Below are 25309 nucleotides of genomic sequence, written 5' to 3'. Positions count from 1 at the left end.
AAGCAAGACGAAAACACAAGTGCTTAACTGAACTGAAAACGAAGATTTATTTTCACAAAAAGCTTACAAATGTCTTAACTGGAAAATTATTTCGTCCTGTTCAAGTGTTGAATAATCGTGACTTGAGAAAGAACTTTTAATTATGCGTGGGAACACGTGTCGCTGATTGGCTGTTTTTAATTGAAACTAATCGCGCGTGTCCGTACGGAGTCCGTTCTTGCAGCTGATCATTGTTTTCTACATTACAGCGAACGATTATCGATCCCGAACCATTCCCTTGGGATTGCTAACAGCTTTTTTCATATAACAAAGAGTCTAATGCGCATGCGCAAAGCGCACGCAAGCATTAGACTCAAAAATGGGTTGTTGAGCAGTCTTGTGAGTTTCTATTATTTTGTTATTTTGATTTAAAATTTTAATTTCAGTTAATATGAAAACCAGAAATGCACTGACAACATTATTATCACATTTAAACTGTACACAGCTAACATGTTTTGTTATTTGTTTTCTCCAGGACTGCAAGTTAGGATCTGCAAAGTGTACAAATATTCGCTGCAACATCAAATTTTTGCAAGCAGATGATGATGTAACATTTACGATAATATCTCGCCTTTGGAATGGTACTATGATAGAGGTAAGTAACAGTCGGTCACAGTGGCTAATCTTATTAAATGCGTTTGTGAGATGTGGGACAGGGGGGGGGGAGTTTGGGGGGAGGGGGGACCTTTAAGAAACTTATCCAAAGAGGTTTACTAATAGTTTCATCTGGATTTGGTTTGTACTTATTATTTCATTTGTTATACAGGATTATGAAGGCCAGCTATTAAGAGTGATATCACATGCCACTGTTAGGTCACTGAACACATTTGTACAAGAGACAAATAAGGATAACAACAAGGCACAGGTAATGCTATTTTTTGTGAGTACACCTTACAAGCTCATTAAACGCCCCACCCGGGGTGTGGGGGTGGGGTGTGTCCAGAGACTCATTTCTTTTCAGGACCTTTGGATGGAGGTTACTTTGAAAACTGGTACCATCTTGTGCAGGAACTGTGGAAATTTGAAATCATTATAGAACCCCTTAAGTTACCAGTAGTGATTATTTTCAACTTCTAAAAGGTAACTCCTTAAACTGGACCCCCTCGAAACCAACTCCAGCCTTAAAGAGAGTTCAGTAACAGGCAAACAAGTGAATTCAACCAGAACTAGCCAACCATGTCGTTGAGAGCTGTCTCTCACAGTGGTGTTTGCCTAGAAAGAGTTGTCTGTACAGTCAAGCTTCTTTGATACAGTCACCAGAGGGCCAGAACTGATCCTGCATTGTGGAGGTGTCTGCATTTTAGAAGAAGAGGTCATATTATGAATCCTGATTTTGCTGAGTCCAATTGAATTGTCTGTAGCATAGAGGTGTCTGTATTATTAAGGTGTTCATGAGGAGGGGTTTGACTGTAAGCATCTGTGTCAATGTCAAATTACCCCCCCCCCCCCAAAAAAAAAAAAAAAAAAAAAAAAGGGCCTGGGCTTTGTTTCTCTGTGACGTGAGCTGTAGCTTATTTAGAATGCTTTTTCTCACACACCACTGGTAGCCATGCCAGGCCGAGCGCCACCTGACCTTTATTTTAAACTCAACAAAACCGTACATGTACGTCCTGTATCACAGGGAAAAATTGCTCAATGGCAAAGCTAAAAAAAAACTGCACAAACTAAAAATCTTAGGGCGGGTGGGTGGGAAAAGGTCAGCAATGGCGGACGCAACAAAAACAACTGCCCGCCAAAAGTCACATGACCCTTTCCCAGGTCCCAGCGGTGTGTGAGAAAAACATTTTCCACTTATTTCGTTTCACTCAGCCAGTGGAAAATAACACTTTCATGTTTCGTTGATTTAGGTTGGCACACAGCTGAACCCAGATGCTGACGTAGCAGTACCCTCTAAAGGACTCCCCAAGTGGGTTATACCTGTCTGTGTTGTGGGCGCTGTGCTTCTTTTAGTCTTGATAGTCTTTTGTTTGTATAAGGTGAGTACAGCTCATGGTACAAAACTGTGTGAAGTAATAATTATGGTGACTGATGTATCAGCTAGTCATTGTGTGCTATATGAACACAATATTGTTAATCATAACCAAATTTATATGTATTTTTATTTTATTTTTATCTTATTTGTTTTATTAGCTTCGCCTTATTTAGGGTAGGATCATACACATAATATTACTCTCTTCTTGAACCAGATCCCAAGAGAGTAAAACTCCAAACTCAGAAGAATTAAATTTTAAATAGTCACATGCCAAGGTTCCATTCACAGACATAAAAGTTAGAACCATCTTGTATAATTATTGTAACAAACAGTACCACATGAAAGTACTGCTCAATAGCTTTCATTTGTATGGTCACACACTAGGGTTTCATTCGCAGACTTAAAAGTTAGAACCACCTTGTACAGCATAATAAACAGTACCACATGAAAGTACTGCTCAGTAGCTTTCATTTGTATGGTCACACACTAGGGTTTCATTCGCAGACTTAAAAGTTATTTTAACTACCAGTAACCACCTTGTCTCCTACAGCATAATAAACAGTACCACATGAAAGTACTGCTCAGAAGCTTTTGTTTGAATTGTCATGAACTACAGTTTCATTCAGACCTACCTTGCACAGCATAATAAACAGTACCACATGAAAGTACTGCTCAGAAGCTTTTGTTTGAATTGTCATGAACTTCAGTTTCATTCAGACCTACCTTGCACAGCATAATAAACAGTACCACATGAAAGTACTGCTCAGAAGCTTTTGTTTGAATTGTCATGAACTTCAGTTTCATTCAGACCTACCTTGCACAGCATAATAAACAGTACCACATGAAAGTACTGCTCAGAAGCTTTTGTTTGAATTGTCATGAACTTCAGTTTCATTCAGACCTACCTTGCACAGCATAATAAACAGTACCACATGAAAGTACTGCTCAGAAGCTTTTGTTTGAATTGTCATGAACTACAGTTTCATTCAGACCTACCTTGCACAGCATAATAAACAGTACCCATATTTTGTTGTTTGCACTGTTATAGTGTTCATCAACTCTTGTTATAATCATTCATTTTATTTTAATGCTTGAACTAAATGTTTTGACTCTTATTTTTCTTTAGATGGGATTCTTCAAGCGGCAAAAGTATGACAAGAACATCACTAACCCTGAAGAGGCTGAGGGAATGTTGGACAATGGCAAAGGATACCCTGCGTAAATTAACAATAATTACATTGTCAAAGGAAGCTGGCAACGCAATGCAGTCGGCATCACAGAAAAGCACTGGTGTAGTTTGCTGTGAGTCCGTGCAGAGAATGAGTTCCTCCCACAAGACAATGCTTTGCGAGAAGCTTTGTGCTGTATGGTATTGGACAATTTCAAGCGCGACAGATAGAATGTAAATAATTATTAAGCCAGCCATGCCTGGCCAAATGAATTTTCAGGTTGATCCAAGTTGGATCTCTGATTAACAGACCTCGCACAGGGCACAGAAGGAGTATTTTCCCGTTTCCTTCTTCAGGTCCTCCTGGCCCATTTTTGGTTGGCTCCACTTGCTTGGGCCAGTGGCTATGGAAAGTTTATTTCGTGCCCTGTCGCAGACAATAACTTGTTGCTATCATCTTGGATCAATTTGGGTCTGGTGGTTCAAATAATAATTATAAAGTGGCATCCAAGTTGATTACGACTTTTTTTGGCCATTTTGGTCACAAGTTGCCAAAAAGTCAAGTTCACATCATTTTAAGAAAATATTTGTTTTTGGCTTTTTTAAAAACTTGGATCAACTTGAAAATCCATTTTGATCAGACATTTAAAGTACCAGTGAAGTGTATTAGCAAGACTTCGTCTGAGCCAGAAAGTTTGGACTGTAATTTACAAAATGTGGCTGCTGTAAGTCTATAAAGATGTAAATTTGTATTGATACTGTTAAGCCCTTTTTTATAGAAAATTAATTTTAATTGTTTTTTATGCTGGGTTTCGTGGGTATTTTCCTTGTTCATTGAATTTTTACGATTGTTTGTCACAAGTGTACATGGAAAATTTTATTCAGTGACTTGATCACAAACTTAACATGAAGATGAAACACATTTTGTGAATGTTGAGTTAAATGATAGAAATTGGAAAACAACACATTGTGTCCAAAGGTTAGTTACATAGCAGCTTGACAAGGACATTATGGCCACTGTTGAGGCCTTCCAAGGGGGTAGCCATGTCACATGTTCCTGAGAACTAATGTCGCCCAGCCAAAAGCTGTAAATGTCGCTGTCGTTTTTCCCGCTATTGCGTTGCTGTTGCATTGTGTCGCTGTCGCATTTCAGTGCCATAATGATGTCCCTTGTCGCTGTTAAAATGTTCCTGTGTCACCAGTATTTAGGGTCATGTTGCTTGTCCTTTTACCCCTTGGAAGGCTTTTGTTATTGCAGTAAAACTGCTACTAAAGCTAGCATGTCCTTTCCTTGTGGCTTAAACTTTCCTTTACACTTTGTTGCATTCTCTTGTGTGGCCACAAACAAAGTTCATCATTTTCATAACATTTTAAAACTAATCAGTGGAATTGTAAATTGTTAGAAGTAAATATATGTAACCACAACAAGATGATCGATTCTTAGAGCATCAGATTTTGAAAGCCATGCAGGAACCCCGGTTTGGTCCCAAGGGTTTTCATTAAGAATTGCAATCGCAGGAGAATAGTGTAAAGTAACCGGAAAATGATTTTTAAAGTTTCCACACCTTAATAAAAAATAGGTACAGGCATTTGAAATTTAGCCGGAGAATTCTACGTGGTAGCCGGAGAATTCTCCGATCTCCGATGCCTAATGAACACCCTGCGGTCCCCCCCATGGACATATTTAGAGTACAATATTTAGTCACTGCTTTTCATAAATCTTATGACAATAAATGATCGTGACCAATGTAATTGGTTAGTATGCGTTTTATTGTTCTGATGTCAATATTTTACTAGGTTACTAATGTATTTTCAGATGTTATTTCTAAGCATGTTTTTTTAATAATATTAATAATAATATAAGCATGTAGTTGAGTGCAGAAGGATGGCATTACTTGCATAAAAGTTACCAGTAACTATGCAGCTTTTAATAACATTACATACCTAAAACAAGGCAGTCAAAAACAAGTTGTTTGTATTGAAGAGTAAGCTGTGCAACATTGTTTCCTTTGCATTGAGGTCAGAATTTATCTTGTTGAGTCATGCCCACTGTTTCTTCTTCTCTTAAAGTTTAAGTGCTAATAACAGTCATTTTTTTAATCGATAAAATTATAAATAATGTTTTGATCATCAACTAGGATGTGATTTTTACATAGTAAAACAAAATATTGTTATTAATCTGATAATTTGTAGTGTAAATGTCCTATTGTATTGATACTGAAAGCGTAAAAAGCTGTTTTCTATTTAATGATAGCTAAAATTAATTGTATAATGTTTTTTTAAAAAAAGTTTAAACCTAAATTTTAGCCATCTTGGTCTGTAACTTCCTACTGTGGAAAATGTCAGTTTCTCATGTAAGATTACAATGACGTCTCTCAACAAAATGAGTAAAATATTGTAGAGAGTACTTTCTCGTAGAGGAAGAAACCTTAAGAGACTAAATTCAGGCAAAGAGAACAGTTTTTTGTGCAATTTGTTGCACACTGAAATTGCAAGAAATTAAATTGAACTAATTTTAGTAACAGTGATATTTGCATTGTCAATAGCTCTTAACATTGCAGCTGAAGTACGGTAGTAGCAAGCTTGAGTAGAGTACTACAGAGTGTGAGATTTTTATATTATTGTCATGCACACCTACTAAACTCGCACCATATATTTTTCTCGGCCACAGTCAAACCTACATGTTTTGTTTTCTTTCGTAAAAGAACCATCAAAATTATTTCGATTGTTCTTTTGCGTAAGCAAACAAAACATGCAAACCATACATTTGGGTCAGAACAGTTGCAGAACAGTTGTTTTCAAAATTCAGTTCAATTATAAATTACATTGTCAAATAGATGAGATAAATAAGACATTAAAAGTGGAATTTCTAAAATTTGTTGTTGATGTCGTGTCTACTTGAATCCTTCTGATTTATAATGATTTTTTTCTTTTGTACAATTTAAAGATAGACTTAAAGAGAGAAATAATTCATTAGCAGAGAGCTACTGAAAATTCAGTTTTTATAGGTGTTTAACATAATATTATTTTTAAAGATCAGTTACCGGTACAAACCATTGTTTTATCATGACAAACACTGATTGCCCTAACAACACATAAACAAATATAAAGTATATATATAATAAATTTATTTTTATTTTATAGTAAACTTTCTCTACATTGTAAATTTTATGGACACCTCTAGGACAGACACCTACACTTGAAATTGGTCCGTGCCACACTCATTTCGTAGAGTAGGCACCCTGGGACAAGAAAGTGTGTCTGCCACCATGGTGATGACTGGATCTGCTTGTATGTCAGTGGCGAAGTGGTTGTATGCTTGTTTGGAAATCTGGTTCACATATTAACTTAGCAATAGAGCCAGGAACTTGTGCTGTATAATGATTGTACATTGACATTTAGGTTCCCCTGCATTTCATGTTGAATTATCTAAACATCAATGTACATTATACAGCTCAAGTTCCTGGCTCTATTGCTAAGTTAATATGTGAACCAGATTTCCAAACAAGCATACAATCACTTGAAATAGAAAGTTCTCATTGTGACTTAGTGCTGGTCCCAATGTCCATCTTGGAGAGAGTTGACTGTACTTGATGAAAGGCACCATCTTATTCTAACTCTAGAATTGCAAAGTTAGAAGCGCAGTCCATAAGCCACGTCAAGGGCATGCTACAAACAGAGTCAGTATTCCAGATGTGTGGCTTCTTTTCTGCCAGTGAATCATAGATAATGTACCGTGTGCATCGGTATTGTTTAGAGCTGGGATCTGCATGATAAGCGACAGGAGCTAAAGTAACAACACGGTTAGGTGCCTTGTTAGATTCGCGTGCTGTTGGTAAACAGAGAGACTCATCAACGTCTGGCTTTGGTTCACGTGAAAGGATCTTGCCTCCACCATATTTAACCATCTGAGTAAGGTCTTCCCTTGAAGGGTGGGGTGGGTAGAATTCGCCACTAAAGTAAAACTGGCAACCATCGAACAGACCAGGAAGCTGAAAAATAAATTTAAAAAAAAAAATGTTTTGAACAGTGTGTACATGTAGGTCATACAGTGGAACCCCGATATAACGATATGCCAAGGGGGCAGTAAAATTATATCGTTATATCGAGGAATCGTTATATCGGGGTTCTGTCCCATACATTTTACTTTTGCCGGGACATAACATATTCATCGTTATATCAGGAATATCGTTATATCGAAGATCGTTATATCGAGGTTCCACTGTATTTGGTTTTTTGGTTAAAATAATGTTTCAACCTGAAGGTAACACTCTTACAATCACTTTAAACAACATTTTAATAAATTAATTGGAATGTTCTTCCAGTAAATTTAAATTGTTACATGTATAATATTATGTCATTGTAAGAGTGTTACCATTATGTTGAAAAGATTAACCTACCCATAGGTTGAAAACAAATTTAACATGAACACCAATTTAAAAGTTCAACAACACACACACTTGAAACAATGTTGAAAAATACAGCATTTCTTTCTTTTAGTTAAAACTCTGAGGCCTCGATGTACTGGTCTCAATGTGCCTTCAAATTAGTACAATTTGGCAGAATTTGAAATTTAAAATTCTCCTTAATGGTCTCTGTGCTGTGCATTCTAATTGGGAGAATTTAATTAGTTAATTAGTTTAGTTAAAACTCTGAGGCCTCGATGTCTGGTCTCAATGTGCCTTCAAATTAGTACAATTTGGCAGAATTTGATGAAATGTTAAAATTCTCCTTAATGGTCTCTGTGCTGTGCATTCTAATTGGGAGAATTTAATTTTTTGGGATAATTTACCTTTGCGGTTTCCAGTGAAATGCGAACTCTGAAATTAAAAATTCAACTACCAGTAACGATCACATTTTTGGCTGCCATCAATCATAATTTTGGCGACAGCTTACGAACGATGAAAAACGGAAACAAACAGAAAGATCGAAATCTACCAATCACAACCGACAGACGTGACCTTTTGACCCAGTTGAAGTGAACTTCTGTTTTCCGTTGATTGCCGCCAGCAAAAAGCGTAAACCATTGATCGAGGATTTAACTTCAGAGTTCGCATTTCACTGAAAACCGCAATAATTTATAATGCTAGTTTGAGAAGAAAATAGCGCCTGATCAAATTAACTAACCTGTTTAAGTGAATTAATGCGAGCTCGTCTTGGAGTGTCCACAGTGGCGTCATTTGTACCTCTTACCTCATGCGGTGCTTCATCTACCCAGGTTTTGTGTCGCAAACATTTTAGTATCCCTGTACAACAGATCAGCAAGATGACAAATTATCAGAAACCAGTTGACTAGGAAAGTTTAAAAAAAAATGTTTCTAATTCCATTAATCAGTGGTTTTAAAAAGTGGTAATATAAATCGTTTCAACTAAGAATCCCGGAATGTTCTAAGAACTTTGGAAATTTTCGATATTATACACCAATTCCGTTTTTATTTTATACTAGTTGCATCTGGGTTATGGTTTATAATTACGATAATTATACCAGGATCTGATTTTCCATTAATTTTTTGTGATACTCATAAAAATATTAACTTACACTCGTAGCTCACTATCCATTTTCCAGTTAACACACCATTCAAGTACTTTATAGTCCTTGGGCTAACACCTTTGTTGCTTGTTGCTGTCACAACATGGGTCACTACAACAGAATAAGAATTCAAGACAGTCCAGTATTAATTTAAAATGCCTTTGTTAGCTTGTGTGTCACAGTGTAATCCCATTTTACTCACCAGAAAGAGAAAATTCATTGACGATGCTTGCATTGAGGATTCCTGCACACTTTTGCAGATTTGCCTAAAAAATCATTTTTTAATATAAACAGTTTATAGTGAATGACAGCTTGTGTATTTAGAAAAAGAAATAATTTCTATAACGTAACATTTTCATATTGCATGTTGTACCTTTTGTTCTGAGTTTAGACCAGTTGCTAACAGAATTTTTGGTGAATCATGTGAACCCTGGAAGAAGTTAGAAAAAACGTCAGTAACAATATCACACTTGAATGTTCACCAAATTCCTTTATTTCAGGCTCAAAAAAATATTTACTAATAAAATTATTGTTAATAACAAATATGTAATCTTCAAGAAGAAACACAGATGAGATTAAAATTTACAAAACATGACATTCCGGATGCCCTGCATCCATCTCCAGTTGCAAACAACAGCAGACTGCTAGTCCATGCGACATAAATACAAAAATAGTATACCATATTTTCTCAATAAAATGCCAGGTATAGAGTAAATGCAGAGTCTCAAAGTCAAAGTTGAAAATAGGCCCCTCAGGCGACATTTGAAATAAATGATGGGGGCGTCTAATTGAAAAAAAAAAAACGGTATTAATATATAATTTTTAGTAATAAATTGATAAGTTTTCGAAATCAACAGTTTACTGACCTTCCCATTCAGTAGTGATGTGGCCATTGTTGATGATTCATTGTCTTTGTTTGGAGTTGATGTGGATAAAATGGACAACATTTCCTCAGTTGTTGCATAATCAATTGGAAGGAGCCCTTGTTTGTTCCTAGTAAGACATATAGAACAAAGTAACAGGGCTAATGTTACTCTACTGCTTAAAATGTTCAAGATTTCATTATTTTTTTCCTCTTTACCACCCATGTAAGTTATGTATTCATGGAGGTGCACCATGGTAATGTTGTTATGATAGGGGGTTTATTATACTCCGGCTGTTTGGCAGTTTAAGCCAATTTAGAGAGTCTGTTTGCAGGTACATTCCTAGAACTTATGGTGGTTACAGTCTTAAGAAGAAAACGAAAGATTTTTGCGGTCTAGGAAGAACAAAACATGGTGATTTGCGGAATGTACAACTCTTTTATAGACCCTCGTAATAAGCAATTTATTAGCAAATTTTTGTTGCTAAAAAAGTTTCAAGAAACATCTGTGAGTGAATTGATCACCTGACATTAAGAGGAGCCCCTTTGGAGACCAAGAGTCTAGCTACGTCAAGTCTTCCATTGGTGACAGCATCATGCAGCGGCGAGTCATGGTCAAACCCACCAGGAATGTCAATCAAGGCACCATGGTCCAGTAGCAGTTCAGTTATAGTCAGGTAACCATGGTTACAAGCTTCATGCTAAAATTGAGAAATTATCGTATATGAATTAATAGTTCTGTTGGCATAAATTTCAATAATTATTGTTGACATAGTACCCAAAACGATCCAATAAACACCCACTATCCAATAAACGCCTCCCCTAATTTAAAGTGTCAAGTTTGTATAAGACGCCCCTTTTTATAATCCGTGTCTAATAGACGCCCCCTCCAAGAAAAAACTCTCAAAAACAAGGAAATGCTCCATGGAGTAAAATCATGCAATATAGTTAGCTTCTTGCTTGACTTGGACATCAAGAAGGCCAACAAAGCCAACATGGTTGCCACTGATGACAATGAAAACATTGATATTGAACTATGAATGACATCTCTAGTCTTTGCTTTGGCGTACTGTAGATAAGATAAGTCTCCTACTCACCAACTCTGTTTTGTTTCAAACAACCTATCCTATTTGTTATGTTGACCTTGTTACAGTTAAAGATAATAAACCCCTCTCTCTAATAAATGCCTTGCATCTATTTAATGCCTCCCCTAGGAACCCTAAAATTTAATAGATGCCCTGGGCGTTTATTAGATCATTAACGATATTGTTAAAAAAATGTAACAATACAACGGTAAGGCACTCACCAGTGGAGTCCAGCCAGCATGGTCTTTTGTGTTAGGGTCAGCACCTTCAGCAAGTAACTTTCTAACAGTTTCTACACAACCCTGTAAAAGTGATTATTAAATTATGGCAATGTTAATACATCATTGTTACTTAAAACATCTCTTAGTCTTTTATTGACAACAAGTCCATTATTGCTGACACATTATATTAATTATTTTGTTAATTTCTTTCAATGGTAAAGTGCTCTTACTTTAATAGCAGCCACGTGCAGTGGTGTCTCTCCACGCTTGTTTTTCTTTACACTAGGAGAGCAAGTTGTGGTATTCTTTGGGCTGTAAAAATGCTGTCCTGATACCTTTCTTTTGTTATTCCCTGCAATAATAATAATTTATTTTTGAAATTTTAAGATTCCTAAATTCAATCCTCAAACACAGGTTTCAATGTTTTATACATGACTGAGTGTAAAAATTCCATTATACCCATATATGGCAAAAATAATAATAATGATGATGTGGTATTTATATAGTGCATTTCCATATGCTCTAATTAATGCGCTTAACAACACTTTGTGGGAGGCGTTGACCAGACAGCATTTAGCAGTTTTCAAAGAACAAAGAAATTTTTGCCAATGCCCCAGTGCAATTTCAGAAAATGCAGTGTTCATACAGTGGAAAATGCATATTCAAAGTTTGATTATACCACACCTGGCAAACAAGGTCAAATGTCTTCTGTTTTTTTTTTTTTTTTTTTTTTTTGCAAATTCAGCAAGATCTTGTTGGCTGAAAAGCATTTATACTAGTAAGAGGAGAAATTTTGATTCAAACCTTGTGGCTTAACAGGAGTTTCTTTGTCATTCTTAGTAATTTTCTTCTCCCTGGTTACATCTGGTTCATTCTGAGGTACGGTCTCTCCTGAAAAATTCAGTGGGGTTCCAGGGAACGTCCTCTTCTGAGCTCTAGTCTTTGGAGCACTTTTTACTGCTTTAGGAGTCCCTTCATGTGAAAGGTCCCTTATTGAACATTGCCATCAAGGTCCCAGGCTTACATGTACCAGAGCTCCTTGATCTCAGCCTTGTAAAGGAATTTTCTTCAGCATTCTCTTTATCTTTATCTGTGATCTTGCTTTCATCTCTGGATCCAAACTGCAAAATGTCAGCTTTCTCTGCCAATTGGGAATCATTCTGGCCATTTTTCTCAACATCGGGAGGAGAAACTGTCTTTTTTAATCTCCTCTCCTTTAATTGCTTTCCAAAACACTTCTCTTTGGCTTGCCTCTCTTAGCTGCTTGTGGATTGCTTGAAAATTTTGTAGCGTCTTCCAAAGCGTTTCCTTTGATATCCTCTTTCCTACTTGACAGCATCCCATTTTGGCATGTTAACAACTTTCTATCATCATGTATCACTTGTTCAACATCACCGTTGCCATCTTGTTGTTCTTCGTTCCCATTATCAGCCCTGTCTGCACCGATTTGCTTGGCCTTTGTTGCTATTTTGATCTGTGCTCTGCTGTAAGTCTTAATCTTAACAGATTTCTTGGGTATTTTCTTGTTGTTTTGAGCTATGTCTTGTACTGCGGCATCACACTTATTCATTGATGTAGCAGCTAAGACAACTTCTGGAGAAGAGAACTGATAGGAGTCCATTTCTTGATCAAAGGTCGACTGAGTCTCCTCCCACACTACTGCTGCTTCTGAAAGAAAATGAAGACAAAAATTAATATTTTGTATACGAATAACAATCTGAAGTAAATTCGAGGTTAACTTAATTAAAATAAAACAACCTTCAAGTTTATTGATTTCCTTAGTGGGCATTTGGCCATGGACTGCTCAAGTTTGGTTGCCAGTGAAATTTTTAGTTGTTAAGTTAAGCTGGTGCTTTCAATCCTTCTTCTCTATTTTAGTCGCCATGCTGGCGACTTTGGTTCCAATTAAATCGCCAGCTGCAAAATTTTAGTCGCCATGGCAAATAAAATGGTCTTAACTTAGAGGGGTTGTAAAACTTAAGCTAGGATCTAGCTCAGATCTTGGTTTGATACCTGTACAAAGTTTTGGTACCATCTGTAAATCAGCCTTACTTTGCAATTAACCTGCTCAAATCTTAACACAATCAGCATCAAAACAAAGTCAGACAATCCTACATAACAACAGATTGCTGCAAATTTTTTGGAAATTATTATTATTATAGTCAAGACTAAAGATTGTTAAAATGTTAGGAAATATTTTTATTAGTGTAATTCAAAGCCCTGGATATGAGTCAAGGTAAGTAAGGTGGATATTAATACCATTAATATAAATCTAGACAGTAAGAGACGGCTCAGTAGTTTCACTGGTCGGACCATGCAGTTCTATTGAGCAATAGTTGTATAGATGGCATGAAAATCACAAGACATTAGACTAGCCAATAAAATAGATCCACGAGCATGATTACACAATGTTATGTCGACATACTTGTACTTTACAAAGCTCTTGTGACTAGTGTATTGTACATTTCTAACTATCGTAGCAGCAGTGCCGTAGAGCTCGGCCTTTAGCAGTTTCCAGTTTCGCTTTTATTTCAATATTTTCCCACCCACCCACTTCCAGGGCAGTTATGATTTTGTGTATGTAACTTTGTAGTGATTTCAATCTGTATGGGCCTTTAGTTATCTTATTTAACAGTGATTGTAATATAGTTAAGTGAAGTTATGTATAATTATAATAAACTGCCTGATGGAGGTACATGTAAGTAACAAGGACATAAAATATTAATGTACATTTAAATGAGATAAATTTCACAATGCTGGAGCCGATCCTGGACTGAATCAGTTACTTTCTCTGGTTCGTACAGAGCACCATTACGTTTAGCTTTTACCATCAGTGAAAGTTGCTAAAAAAGTTTGAATTAATCACATCATAGTTACCTGGTATATTATCTCTCTGTGTGTTATTTATGGCTTTGTTATCAACATCACCACCATTATCGTGATCATTGTCGTCGTCATCACTGTTGCCATCAGCTGATCCAACAAGCAGTCTCATCTTGGTACACATGCTGACAGTGTTAGCAAGCTGACGATTGGTTTTCAAGTCTTTCACCCACGCGAAGGCTCCACATTCTGGACATTTAGAATCAGCTCCAACCAACTTCTCAACACAGTTACTGCAAGAGAAGCATTAGACACGGCCTCCATGAAAAGCAGACTTTTCTTTTGTTATTTTGAATTTGTTGTTAGTAAATTTTTGTAGTTAGTTAGATAGGTAGATAGTCCAGTAACTTAATTGACTGATGGAAAAACCATGTATAAATAAAGTTATCTTATCTTATCTTATCATTTCAATTTATATCCACCTCACCTCCCCCCCCCCCCCCCCACTTCCTGTAGACAAGATTCTTTGAAGAGGTTTTGAAAGTCACTTCGACTTCTGAGGGGGTTGCACCATTGTCATTCTTTAATCTTGAATTGGGTTTGTCTGAATCATATTTTTTTTCTCAGGGGGAAGTTTTGAATTTTGAATTACGTTATCTATGAAGGGGGTGAGGTGGATCTAAAATAATGGCATTTTCCTACTGTAGCCCTCTTTTCAGTCTTTTGCGAGCCTCCAATGATTTAAAGCTTATGTTATTAATATTATTTCATATTATTCTTTACTCTGTATTACTTTTGTTTTGAATTGTAATTATAAAAAATCCCCTTCAAAACCCCTGTTGATTTTTTAAATACATATCCCTGAATTATAAGGATTATGTATTTAATCTTCAGTATTTTAACACGTACCGACAAAAGATGTGATCACAAGCTTGAAGAGAACAAGGATCGGTCACCAGATTTAAACTAAAAAGAAGCAAGAGTAAATATAAGCTCATTCAAGAAGTTAAAAGGCGAACAACGTCAATAAACTGATAACTGCTCCATGCAGCCTGTCCATGGCTATGCATGTCTTGTACCTCGAATAAATCTGAGTAAATACTCACCAAACTTTGCATTTTAACAGTTCCTCAAGCTTTCCTAAAGCGTTCCTTGTGTTCTGCCATCCAATCATTTCAACAGTTTTCAATTAAAGAGAAAGGAAAATCAAAAACTTGGACGACAAGCCGAAGCAAAACAGAGTCAAACTCTTACAAAATTCCCGCGCTCGCGTTGTGCCTACGTAACCTAGCCTTTGATTGCCTATGTAACCAAGCTAAGATGGCGGACAATTTGCGCGAAGTGTTTTCAAGATATTTCCACTCGTTTTGGTGCTAAATTGGATCGATTTTGTAATGCAACGTGTCCGAAGATGTTGGAAACTTGTTACTGACAGCAACAAGTGTGTTTTAAATTCAAGACGTTTTACGACATGCAGTAAAAGAACAAGTTATGGAACAAGACTGAATACCGGCACATGTGCCTCGCGGGAACGTTTATTTCCGACAGTTTTTCAGCGTTCGAATTTTGCACAAGACAGCAGACTAAGACGGATAGGGAGAAATATTCCTGATGAGCTATGGGCTATTTTTATAGTTGGTAAGATACATGTGTGTTGATGATGTACAGTAAGCTTATGCTAGCTAGGGACCGGTCATTATTTAGAGGAGGGTGCAAATAGGGGTCCAGGCTCAATGATTTATTCAGGGTAAAAGGGATGAGGCACATTTATGCATTTATACTGAATATTCAATTAAGGGAGTGCTTCACAAAGGGGAGGGTTAGGAGAATTTGAACGACTCTCTTCATTTCCACCACTCCTCCCCCTGACTGGTCCCTTAGCTTATCAGATCTTATCAGCAACTTTCATTAGGAGAACATGTCCTATATACCGGTACTGATCTGTAATAGATCGTCAACGGTGGTAAGGATCCTTCATGGATCGACGGGTTGTCAACAGGTTATTACATGCGATGGCAGGCTAGTTGCAGTGTCTGGCATGCAGACTAAGAGAATACATTGTGTTACCATTTCCGTTATTAAGAGCTAACCATAAACAGGTTAACCTTAGTGCTATTCAGGCTAACCGAAGTGGATAGTAGGCTAACCAGAGTGCATAGTAGGTATCCGGAGTGATTCTGCATGTCTATTCTGTGTTCTGCATTCTGCAAATGTCAGACACCGGGCCAGTCAAGACCATCTGCCAATATTTCTAGGTGTTCAGAGATTCTTAAACAAGTAAATTGAAGAGAAATCGCATAGACAATATAGTGCATGAATCCACAGAAATGCTTCACAGTATAATAATAATAATAATAATAATAATAATAATAATAATAATAATAATAATAATAATAATAAAAAGGTTCTTATTGCGCATTTAAAATTCTCAATGCGCTTACAATTGTATAGGATTAAAAGGATAAAAATGATAAAAGCAAGAACGATGTTAGATACAGAAATTCAGTACTAAGATAAAAAGAGTAAAAAAAATCTAACTAAAACATGCAATTATTAACATCTTTGACTAGGTTAAAAACTATTACAAAAAAGAAATGTTTTAAGGTTCTTTTTAAAAATCGCTATAGTCTCAGACTGCTTGATATAAAAAGGTAGCTCGTTCCAAAGTTTCGTGGCGTAAAAAGAAAAGTATCTTTGACCGTATGAACATGTTTTCACGACAGAACTTGTAAGAGTAATTGGCCAGATGATCGAAGAGAACGAGCTGGTTTATAGGCGTTAAAATAGGATCTTAAAAACGATGCGTGAATTGACAGGAAGCCAGTGCAGGTCCTTGAGGGTGGGAGTAATGTGAGTAATATAAAAGTCTAAGTTTACTAAATACACTTCTCAGACTAATTGGTAACCTGCGATCAGGCGTTCTTTTTTTCTTTTTACGAAAGCGAGAGGGAAAAAAGAACGCCTGATACATTTATTTAACCGGCCGCCAGCCGCCCCCTAATTTAAATAAACTAATGTGTCGTCGAACTGTCAAACCACTCTTTGTAGTTGGCGGCAAATTCGAGACTCGGATTTCCACAAGGCGTGAAAAACGTCTGGAGAAAAATTGTACATATGTACAGCCTGTATTTAAACTTCGCCGTGTTGAGATAAAAATGCTTTTAGTAGCAAGGTGAGATGGCGCTTGTGAACATATTTTTATCAGTTGTACTGGATGCCGTCCCTTTATTTCAGCTTACACACTCACAAAAAGGAATTCACCGACAAGCTGTTTTACGGCAGATAGGATCGATCGCTTTTGTAAACATTCCAACATCTCTGGGATATTGTTTTCGAAGAACAACAAAAACATCTTCACGGAACCAAAATTATTACGCATTGTCGCTCACTCTATTTGTTCTGCCTTCAGAGAGTTACACTTGATATCTGTTAGGGCTTCAGCTAACGTAGAAAAGAACTCGTCCTCGCAGTAAACGTGACTCGTCTTTGCCATTACCAGCTTCTGACCGGAAGTCTTGTTGATATACGACAACCAATCAGTCCACACTGCTCCATTGAGTATTGTTTCTCGACCAATCAGACAAAAAAACCAGAATCTGGCTTTTTTACATAACTTTCGACAAGCAAATGTATCATGCCCTCCTTCCCCCGCAGCAGTAGTAGGGAGGGAGGGTATGATTTCAGGTTAACTAATTGGAAGCAGCAGACTATTATGAGGACTCCTTCAGTTGTCAGTCCTAACAAAATTAATGTGTTTATTAAACAGGACTTGGAGGGCTCCTTGTTTTCACTGTCACAGAATATAAGAAAACAAAGAATAGAAAACAGAGACCTCCTGAACTTCAGTACAAGTTAAAGATGGCCAAGGTACATAGATTACTCTAACTCAGACTGTCCAACCATCCCAAATTTTGTCAGGATTACCCTGATTTTGCTTGAAAATCCCAAATCCCGACCAATATGTGATTGAGATAGGGAAAATCCCGATTTTGACATCTGTTCTGTCATTTTATTAAATTCTCATAATACCGGTTCTGACTATACAAAAACAGAGACTCGAGTATACTTAATTCTGATATGAGATATCCAGATAAACTTAAAGAAACAGAGCAAGAAATATAAAATAAATTCAGGACGAGTACTTTTATGTGAAGCCACACAAAGCAAAGCAAAGCGAGGAGAAGCCCTAGACGGCCATCGTACAATATTAATATTTTATGGCTTGTTATTTTTAAGCCCTTTCTACATTCTTGGTAGCCATTGATCATGTACATAGAGTATTTTGTTCTTCCAGAATTGGTGTTCTTCATACCCTCAGTTGTCGTCTTAAATAAAGTTTCAGAGCCCCATAGTGGTTGTACCTTAATAGGAACTTTTATTGTTGTAGAAAAAAGCCATTGATGGGGACAAAGTTCAATCTATCAAATTGTTAAACGAAGCCCTTGGACTGATACATGATTACCTGGAGGAAATAAGAAAACGTCCACCTGAAGATTTAAGTGAACCAGAAGAAAAGGATAAAACTAAAATACAAAAATATCTGACATATGTGTTGGACCAGGTAAGGCAGAAAAGTTCTTCTGCTTAATTTAACCCGTTTACACTGATCAGGCTCAAGATATAAATTCTTCTTTCTGATTACAGTCAACTCCCTTTAAAATGTACACCGTCAGGACCGGATACCGCTGCATCTGTTTGTCTTAAAGAAGTGTCTGTCTTATAGGGAGTTTAGTTACTAACAGCAAAATGACTGAAAAACGGCAATGATGTAACCAACACCAAGTGTCCGTCTTAGGTGTCCGTTAAGAGAGAGAGAATTCAGTCATTATTGGTAGATCACGGTAATTATAAAATTGTAAAAAGAAAAGTCTTGATGGTTCACGACGTGCACTGTACTACAGGGAGATCTGGGGAACAAGTCATTCACTAGGTTCATACACATGACTTGTATGTGACACATATCAGGTGCATACGGCAAGGATCAGCCTAGATAGAAAGAGGGAGAAAGATAACATGACTGTGGAGAACTTTCAAGATTAAGGCCCCGTCCACACTGACCCGGGTAAATTTGAAAACGGAGAAATTTGAAAACGCCGCGTAAAATGTTTTCCGTCCACATTAACCCGGGTAAATTTGAAAACGATACGCTTCATTAGTAAGTAAAAGTAAAAGTAAAGTCTCTATTTAACGAGGGTAGCACTAAAAATAACATAAAAAATACTAACAAACCAGTGGCCCTCTAAAATTATTTACAATAAAATATAAAAATACACTATTTCACGCTCCAAGTCCAAATGCTCATTGGTGAGCGTTTTTGAAAAGCTCAGTTTTCGGTGACCGAAAACACCGTTTCAGTGTGGACGGTTGGCCTAACTGGAGAAAAAAAGATGCATTTTCAAATTTACCCGGATCAGTGTGGATGGGGCCTAAAAGGATTTACAGTATACAAATGTCTTTATTAACAGAGGCTATTTAAGGGAATGAGAAAAAATATTAATAAGTCATTTTTGTTATTGTTCTATCTGCAGTTAGCGAATCTCTCATTTGAGCTTCAAAAATGGAGTGAGGTACAGTATGTACATGTCAAAAGCATTTTTGTAAAAACAAAATTTAAAAATAGCATATGGTACATTTAATAAACTGTATTTACTCCTTAGTGGTTTAAAGGTCAAATTTAAACTCAGCAGACCTACACCCCCTGAATTACAAAGAGAAATAAAATCACTTACCGGTAAACTACTTTTGGCTAAGATGCATTGCTTTGATTTTTAGCTAGCTGGAGAAGTGATTCATTGTAATGTTGACGATTCATTGTTATGTTGGTTCTTCACAACTCTTCAACTAATATCTTTAAATAAATAAAAAAAAATAATTATAATAATTTGTACCTGAGTATATTTGTGACTTTATATTGAATGGAACTTTCTGTTGGTCTAGGCAGAGCACTATTTCCGCCTTTTACTGAGAGACCTTTTGTCATCAGAAACTGCAAAGGTTAGTGACTCAACTGTTAATTAGAAAATGCTCGTTATGAGTTGATGTGTTAAAAGTAATTTTCAGTGAGAAGTAGCAATCAAGGCTAGCCATGTACATAAAGAAAATTCAACCACTGAACCAGTAAGTATTTAAGAGATAGAAAATCCCCATTATTGATACAGGCTAGCCTGTTCCAGGCTCTCCATTTGTGGGGAAGAGTGAAAAAAAAGCAGGCAAGCAAAGAAAAGACGATGGGGGAGGAATTTGCCCTTTCTTTTCGCCCTTCCCCACAAACCGAACAGGCTAGATGCAGACATGATAGGAAGTTCTACAGAAATTTTGTGGAGCCAAACAATAAGTCATTTTGAATTCTCCCAAACTTTCTCTCATGTCTACATCAGAATAAACAGTAAAGTATACAAACAAGAAGCAGCTGTTACCTTATTACACAAAATTTTCACAACAACTTGATTTCGCAATTACCGGTATTTTGAAAGAGCGACTCACATCAATTTTTTGGTGACACTTAGTTTTTTAAAAATTTGGACTCCGAGCGATTGTTCTGGGTTCGAGCCCTGGCCAGGGTCACTGTGTTGTGCTCTTGGGCAAGACTCTTTACTCTCATGGTGCCTCTCTCCACCCAGGTGTATAAATGTTGGGGGGGGGACCCTGTGATGGACAAGCATCCCATTCAGGGGGAAGTAGAAATATTCCTAGCCGCTTAGTGCTATCAAAATGGGGACAAGCTCTGGCAGTATGCGTCACTTGTCTAGGCAACCTTTTATTTTATTTTATTTTTAATATTATTCTGTCCATATTAGGATGATGATAGTGTTGTTGAAGTGTCACTCAAGCTCTCCATAGCGTGTGCTCACCAAGACAAGTAAGAAATAGTACTGTTACCAGTAGTAATGTTATTGAACATAAATATCATATCCATAATGTTTAGCAACTTGTTTAAAAAAGTGTTTCTGTTCATTAACTACACAACAGCCCATCCAAATTACTAAAGTATTGCTACAAATAAAACAAAACCAGCATTAATAGTTATTGCTAGTTAATGAGACTCCAGGCTTGTTCCATTCTCTATTGAACAAAACAGACTCAAGCTTTGATCATGTACTTTGCAGATCACTCCTTAGCGTAAACAATAGTATTTTATTACTTGAAGGCATGATCTAGCTATACAAGGCTTCCAGTGGACCACTGATACCATACAAAAGAAAGTAAACAAGACTCCAGATGCAACAGACAACAGGTCAGAAATTAGTACACTTGGCTGGCTTGGGGGTTGGGGAGACTCACATATGAAAGGGACTGGGATGGTCGTCAGAAAATTTGAATTAGACCTCAATCTGGGTGTGGCTCAAGCACCCTTTTGATCCTAAATGATACCATTTTGTTCATGCCTGTTTGACCACCAACGCATTATGATGATGTTTTTTATCTCTTTACATGCAACCCTTTAGAAATAAGACCTCTGTGGTTTAAAATATCGCATTCTGTCCTGAGCATTCTGAGTGAGACTAAAACCTGTAATTTACAACCCTTAGCGAGACAATGACCATTCCCATCCCTTTCATACAGGAGTCCCCCCCCCCCTAACTTCAGGGCACACTTACCTCTCAGTGGCAGTTGAGCTGAGAGGAGAATTTAGGGAAGTGGTCATAGCAAGTGTACTTGACAAGGACCTACCTTGTGTAGGGTAGGGGGGCTATGCAAGTTACCACCTGTCTGATTAGCCAAATGGACAAAATTTATGGGCTCAAAATTTGAGTTAAGACTTTCATATCAGGTGTGCAGGAAGCTTGCATTGCTGAAGAAATGGCACAAGGAGGCTTGAATCTTTTTTTTTGGTTTCTACTCCTGATAGAGTGGGAACTATACAAACAAGGCACCATCTTTTAAGGTGGGGAAGGGGGGGGGGGAGGGGGTTGGGGTACATGATGAAGAGACCTGTCTTTTTGCAGAGTGGTGGATCCTGTCTAATTTCATCTTGCTTTACTTGTGTACTCATTTTTGCTGCTTTATTGCATGCATGTTTAATCCAGGTGTGACCCTGCTTGCAGGTTAGGATTTCTAGCATCCTGCAGCCTGCAGTTCAGGCGTTTTCCATTAGCACATGAGAGTATTAGCTTGCGATCAAGTAGATTCACTGCCATGTTGGATGAGGGCACTTGCCTGATCAAAATGCGTTCACTCACTAAAATACGCCTGTACATTCAGCATCACTCCTACTCCCTGGGATGCCTTTTCTCCTCTCCCCAATCCTCTCCTGAATACAAATCCAAGATGGCACTTGCCCGATCAAAAAGCATTTGCTCGCTAAAATATGCCTGCATTGCAGGCTAGCATCCTGCGATTTCCCCCCACCTAGGTATCCCCAAAACAAAAATCAAATGTTGAACCCTGCACCCTTCTTGAAATTATGCTTGAGTTAGAACTTGCTAGTAGAGTAGTTTTCAATTGAGTGTAGTAAAACCAAAACCAAAGTAATTACTCTGGCCAATCACACAAGACACAGACCAACCAGTCAGCCAATCAAAACTCGAATCAAATGCACGTAGCCGGCACGAAGCGTGGGAAAACGTGCGTGAGCGAGTCACGATTGGTTTTGGATTTACTTCCGATTGGCTAAGAAAGTGGCGCGAGAGTTTTAAACCAATCACTTAGCTTAGTAATGCAAAACCAAAGCAAACACAAATTACTTTCGACACTTAAGTGAAAAACACTCTAAAATATGTGCTTTTTTTCAGTAAGGCGCTGTTAGGCGTGTGCCTGGAAGGGTGGGGTACCTACCTCCTGTCACAGGACCAGCCTGCACAGGCTGCCCAGCTGTTGTCAAGGGCACTAAAAGTTTCTAAAGAGGTGTTGGGTGAGGATCATGAACAGGTATGGATGGTACAGGAGGGAAAACCCTACTACCCTAATGCCTATCCAACCTTTTAGCACTGCAACAATTTTTATCTGCATTAGTTATCCTCCCAATCTGTTATTATAAATTACAATGTTTTTGTTTTCAGACAACTGTGATCCTTAATAACCTAGCAAAGGCTTACGCAGAAAGTGGCAAGTACGAACTGGCAGAAGAAATGGCCAGAGAAGCAGTGCGTATTGCTGAGAAGACTCAAAACACTCATCTCTCTCAATTTATGGCCAATCTAGGAACAATACTCAATTTGGAAGGTATAATAGACTTTCAAATTATTGTTTCCCATATTGCAGCAACCTAGCTAGACTTGCCTACAAGTCAAGACCACAGAGCGTGAAGCATGAAAGCAAGCGCAAAGGGAACAACTTTTAGAAAGTCTACAACCAAGCTAGTGCAGTTTGCTGACCAACTACAAACACTCGCTGGGTCATTGAGTGGTCTGAGCTCAAGAGTCCCAATTTTGTTTAAGGGCTTTGATAGCGCCATTTGACGCACGAGGTCATAACTTGGTCAATATTTGTCTGATCAATTTGAATTTTTGCCACCAAAGTTCCCTTGGAAAGATCTGCATTTTGAAAACATAAAATTGTTCTTCCCCCCTGTTTGTGACTTGATTGACCACCCCTATAACTTTTGAAACTTTTTTCCTGATACGTATGTGAGATGCAACATAACTGAAATTAACCACAACACTGAGAGCTGCACAATAAGCTATAGTGTAGGGGTATACCTACTATATACAGAGATACACACATTTTTAAACCTTTTTCTTTTTACGTTTTAAAGCCATTTCTTTCAAGGCCATTACTTTTTTATTATTAATTTTGTTGACGTTTTATGAACTATTCTGATCAATACCTTTCAAATGGTGTATCATACATGGACATCCATTTAATATTTATTGATTTAAGAAAATAAACCAGTCGCCTCGGGGCTTAAAGGGTTCAAAATTAAGGGCCAAAGCTTTGTGGCAAACGTTTTCAGCTCAGGCTTTGTGCTTTACAGCAAAATAATGTTAGGGCTCCCAGAAGTGTAACGATAGGGCTGGCCCTGGCCACCACCCCTCCCCCCTTTGTGATCCGGCATTATGTTGTGCCCTTGGGAAAGATACTTAACTCTCACAATCTCTCTCTCTACCGAGGTGTATAAATGATTTTCGGTGAATAATCAGTAGGACGACCTGATAAACTACTGGGGGTAATCTGCGATGGGCTAGTATTCCATCCAGGTAGAGTAGCAATACTCCTTGCTGCTTCATGTTCCCGGCACATAGAAGTAAAGTAAAAAATATAATTAAATAACTTACCTTTATTTAGACACGGCAAGGAGTAAAGCTATAAGCTTGTAGAGCCGTGTATTCCCGATCGAATTGGAATTTGGAAGTGTTGGTTTTTGTGGAGGGAGGAAAACCGAAGAACCCGGAGAAAAACCCTCGGAGCAAGGACGAGAACCAACAACAAACTCAACCCACATATGACGCCAGGTCCGGGAATCGTACCCGACTCACATTGGCGGGAGGCGAGCGATCTCATCACTGCGCCATCCCTGCTCCCCCAAGAAGTAGAGTAGAATCCCGATTTCTCGAGCCTCCAGAGGAAACGAAAATTGTTTCGAAAATCGGGTGGCTCGAGAATCAGGGGTAAAGTAACAGAGAAGCACTATCCAAAGGAAATGAAAATAGGTCTGAGAAATTGGGAGATTCGGAAAACCGGGGATTCGAAAATCGGGATTTCACTCAGCTTTATTGGACAATTAAGAAAAATTCTACTGTAGCTAATAATTGTTGCTGATTATTTAATGAAAACACTTTTTTCTTCTTTTAGGGAATGTGTTAAAAGCCAAGGAAGCTCTCATGAGCGCACTAAAACTAGCAAACGAGGCAAAGGACGAAGAAACTAAAGAAATGATAAAAGACAGTTTGGCTGAGATGGATAGTAAAGCTTCTTAGTGACTTGAGCTGATTTCTTAACGAAGAGAAGGCTTTATTGGAGATATTTTTGTACGATATCCAAATTCCTGATTCGTATCCAAAGGACTATAAGTGAACTACAATGGTGCTCTTGTGATTAAGATAAAAAGAAAATATATAAAATAAAACAAAGTCGTTCTTCATCCTGAACGTAAATAAATTCTTTGGTTGTCCGGGGCCCACCTTCCCTTCGCAAAAATCTCTGTGCCTCTCATAAATAATTCATGAGGTTGAAGAAGACTAGCCAGAGAAAAGATACCGTAAAATTCCGGTTATAAGCCCCCCCGCTTATAAGCCCCTCCAGTTATAGGCCCATCTACCTGGAAACAAAAAAATACATCCGATTATAAGCCCCCCCGGATATAAGCCCCCCTCTGTCGGATGACAGTACTGAACAAGGCTAAATGTCGCTTTATTATGCGTTTTCGCATTTCGATCAACACTCCCGTGGCTCGTTTCGAAACGTATTTTTTATTCCGCTTATAAGCCCTCCCGGATATAAGCCCCTCCGCTTATAAGCCCACCCAAAACCCCTTACGAAGTTGTATAAGCCCAGGGCTTATAACCGGAATTTTACGGTAGTTCTCTCTTTGCGCACTCAACTTCCGGGAACATTCCATACTGATGACGTAGCTCTACAGAGATCCGTGTAGTGCCTCTGATTGGTTACCCCACGGGTGTGATATTTTGCCTGCAAGTAACAGCCAATCAGAGACAGTAAACGGATTCCTA

The 25309-nt window shown here is 37.8% G+C and overlaps 3 protein-coding genes across 3 annotated transcripts in view; 2 read left to right on the top strand and 1 right to left on the bottom strand.

Moving 5' to 3' along the window:
* LOC144659710 (integrin alpha-3-like) overlaps window positions 1–3515 on the top strand; it is a 32510-nt gene extending 28995 nt beyond the window's left edge. The window contains exons 28-31 of the mRNA XM_078520203.1: window positions 515–634; window positions 806–904; window positions 1887–2015; window positions 3138–3515. Coding sequence (XP_078376329.1) covers window positions 515–634; window positions 806–904; window positions 1887–2015; window positions 3138–3233 — 444 coding nt within the window. The 3' untranslated portion in view covers window positions 3234–3515. The remainder of the gene's footprint in view (window positions 1–514; window positions 635–805; window positions 905–1886; window positions 2016–3137) is intronic.
* A 2625-nt stretch (window positions 3516–6140) lies between these two features.
* Window positions 6141–14941, bottom strand: LOC144659714 (BRCA1-associated RING domain protein 1-like). Its single transcript, XM_078520210.1, is given in 15 exon segments — window positions 6141–7171; window positions 8307–8425; window positions 8719–8820; window positions 8912–8975; window positions 9083–9139; window positions 9576–9702; window positions 10097–10272; window positions 10878–10958; window positions 11108–11229; window positions 11682–11865; window positions 11867–12129; window positions 12132–12545; window positions 13755–13993; window positions 14610–14666; window positions 14807–14941. Coding segments are annotated over 15 exon segments (2457 nt in total). The 5' UTR covers window positions 14875–14941; the 3' UTR covers window positions 6141–6787.
* Window positions 14942–15094: 153 nt separating this feature from the next.
* Window positions 15095–24727, top strand: LOC144659717 (tetratricopeptide repeat protein 19, mitochondrial-like). Its single transcript, XM_078520213.1, has 10 exons — window positions 15095–15338; window positions 17467–17567; window positions 18088–18261; window positions 19229–19267; window positions 19638–19694; window positions 20498–20559; window positions 20848–20934; window positions 22433–22568; window positions 22700–22862; window positions 24432–24727. Exons 1-10 carry the CDS (start codon window positions 15095–15097, stop codon window positions 24554–24556), a joined length of 1188 nt encoding a protein of 395 aa, XP_078376339.1. The 3' UTR covers window positions 24557–24727.
* The last annotated feature ends 582 nt before the right edge of the window (window positions 24728–25309 follow it).

This window comes from Oculina patagonica, chromosome 7 (genome assembly GCF_052425735.1).
Source record: "Oculina patagonica isolate OP01 chromosome 7, crgOcupat, whole genome shotgun sequence".
Classification (NCBI taxonomy): Eukaryota; Metazoa; Cnidaria; class Anthozoa; order Scleractinia; family Oculinidae; genus Oculina; species Oculina patagonica.
This window is presented reverse-complemented; position numbering and strand designations above follow the sequence as displayed.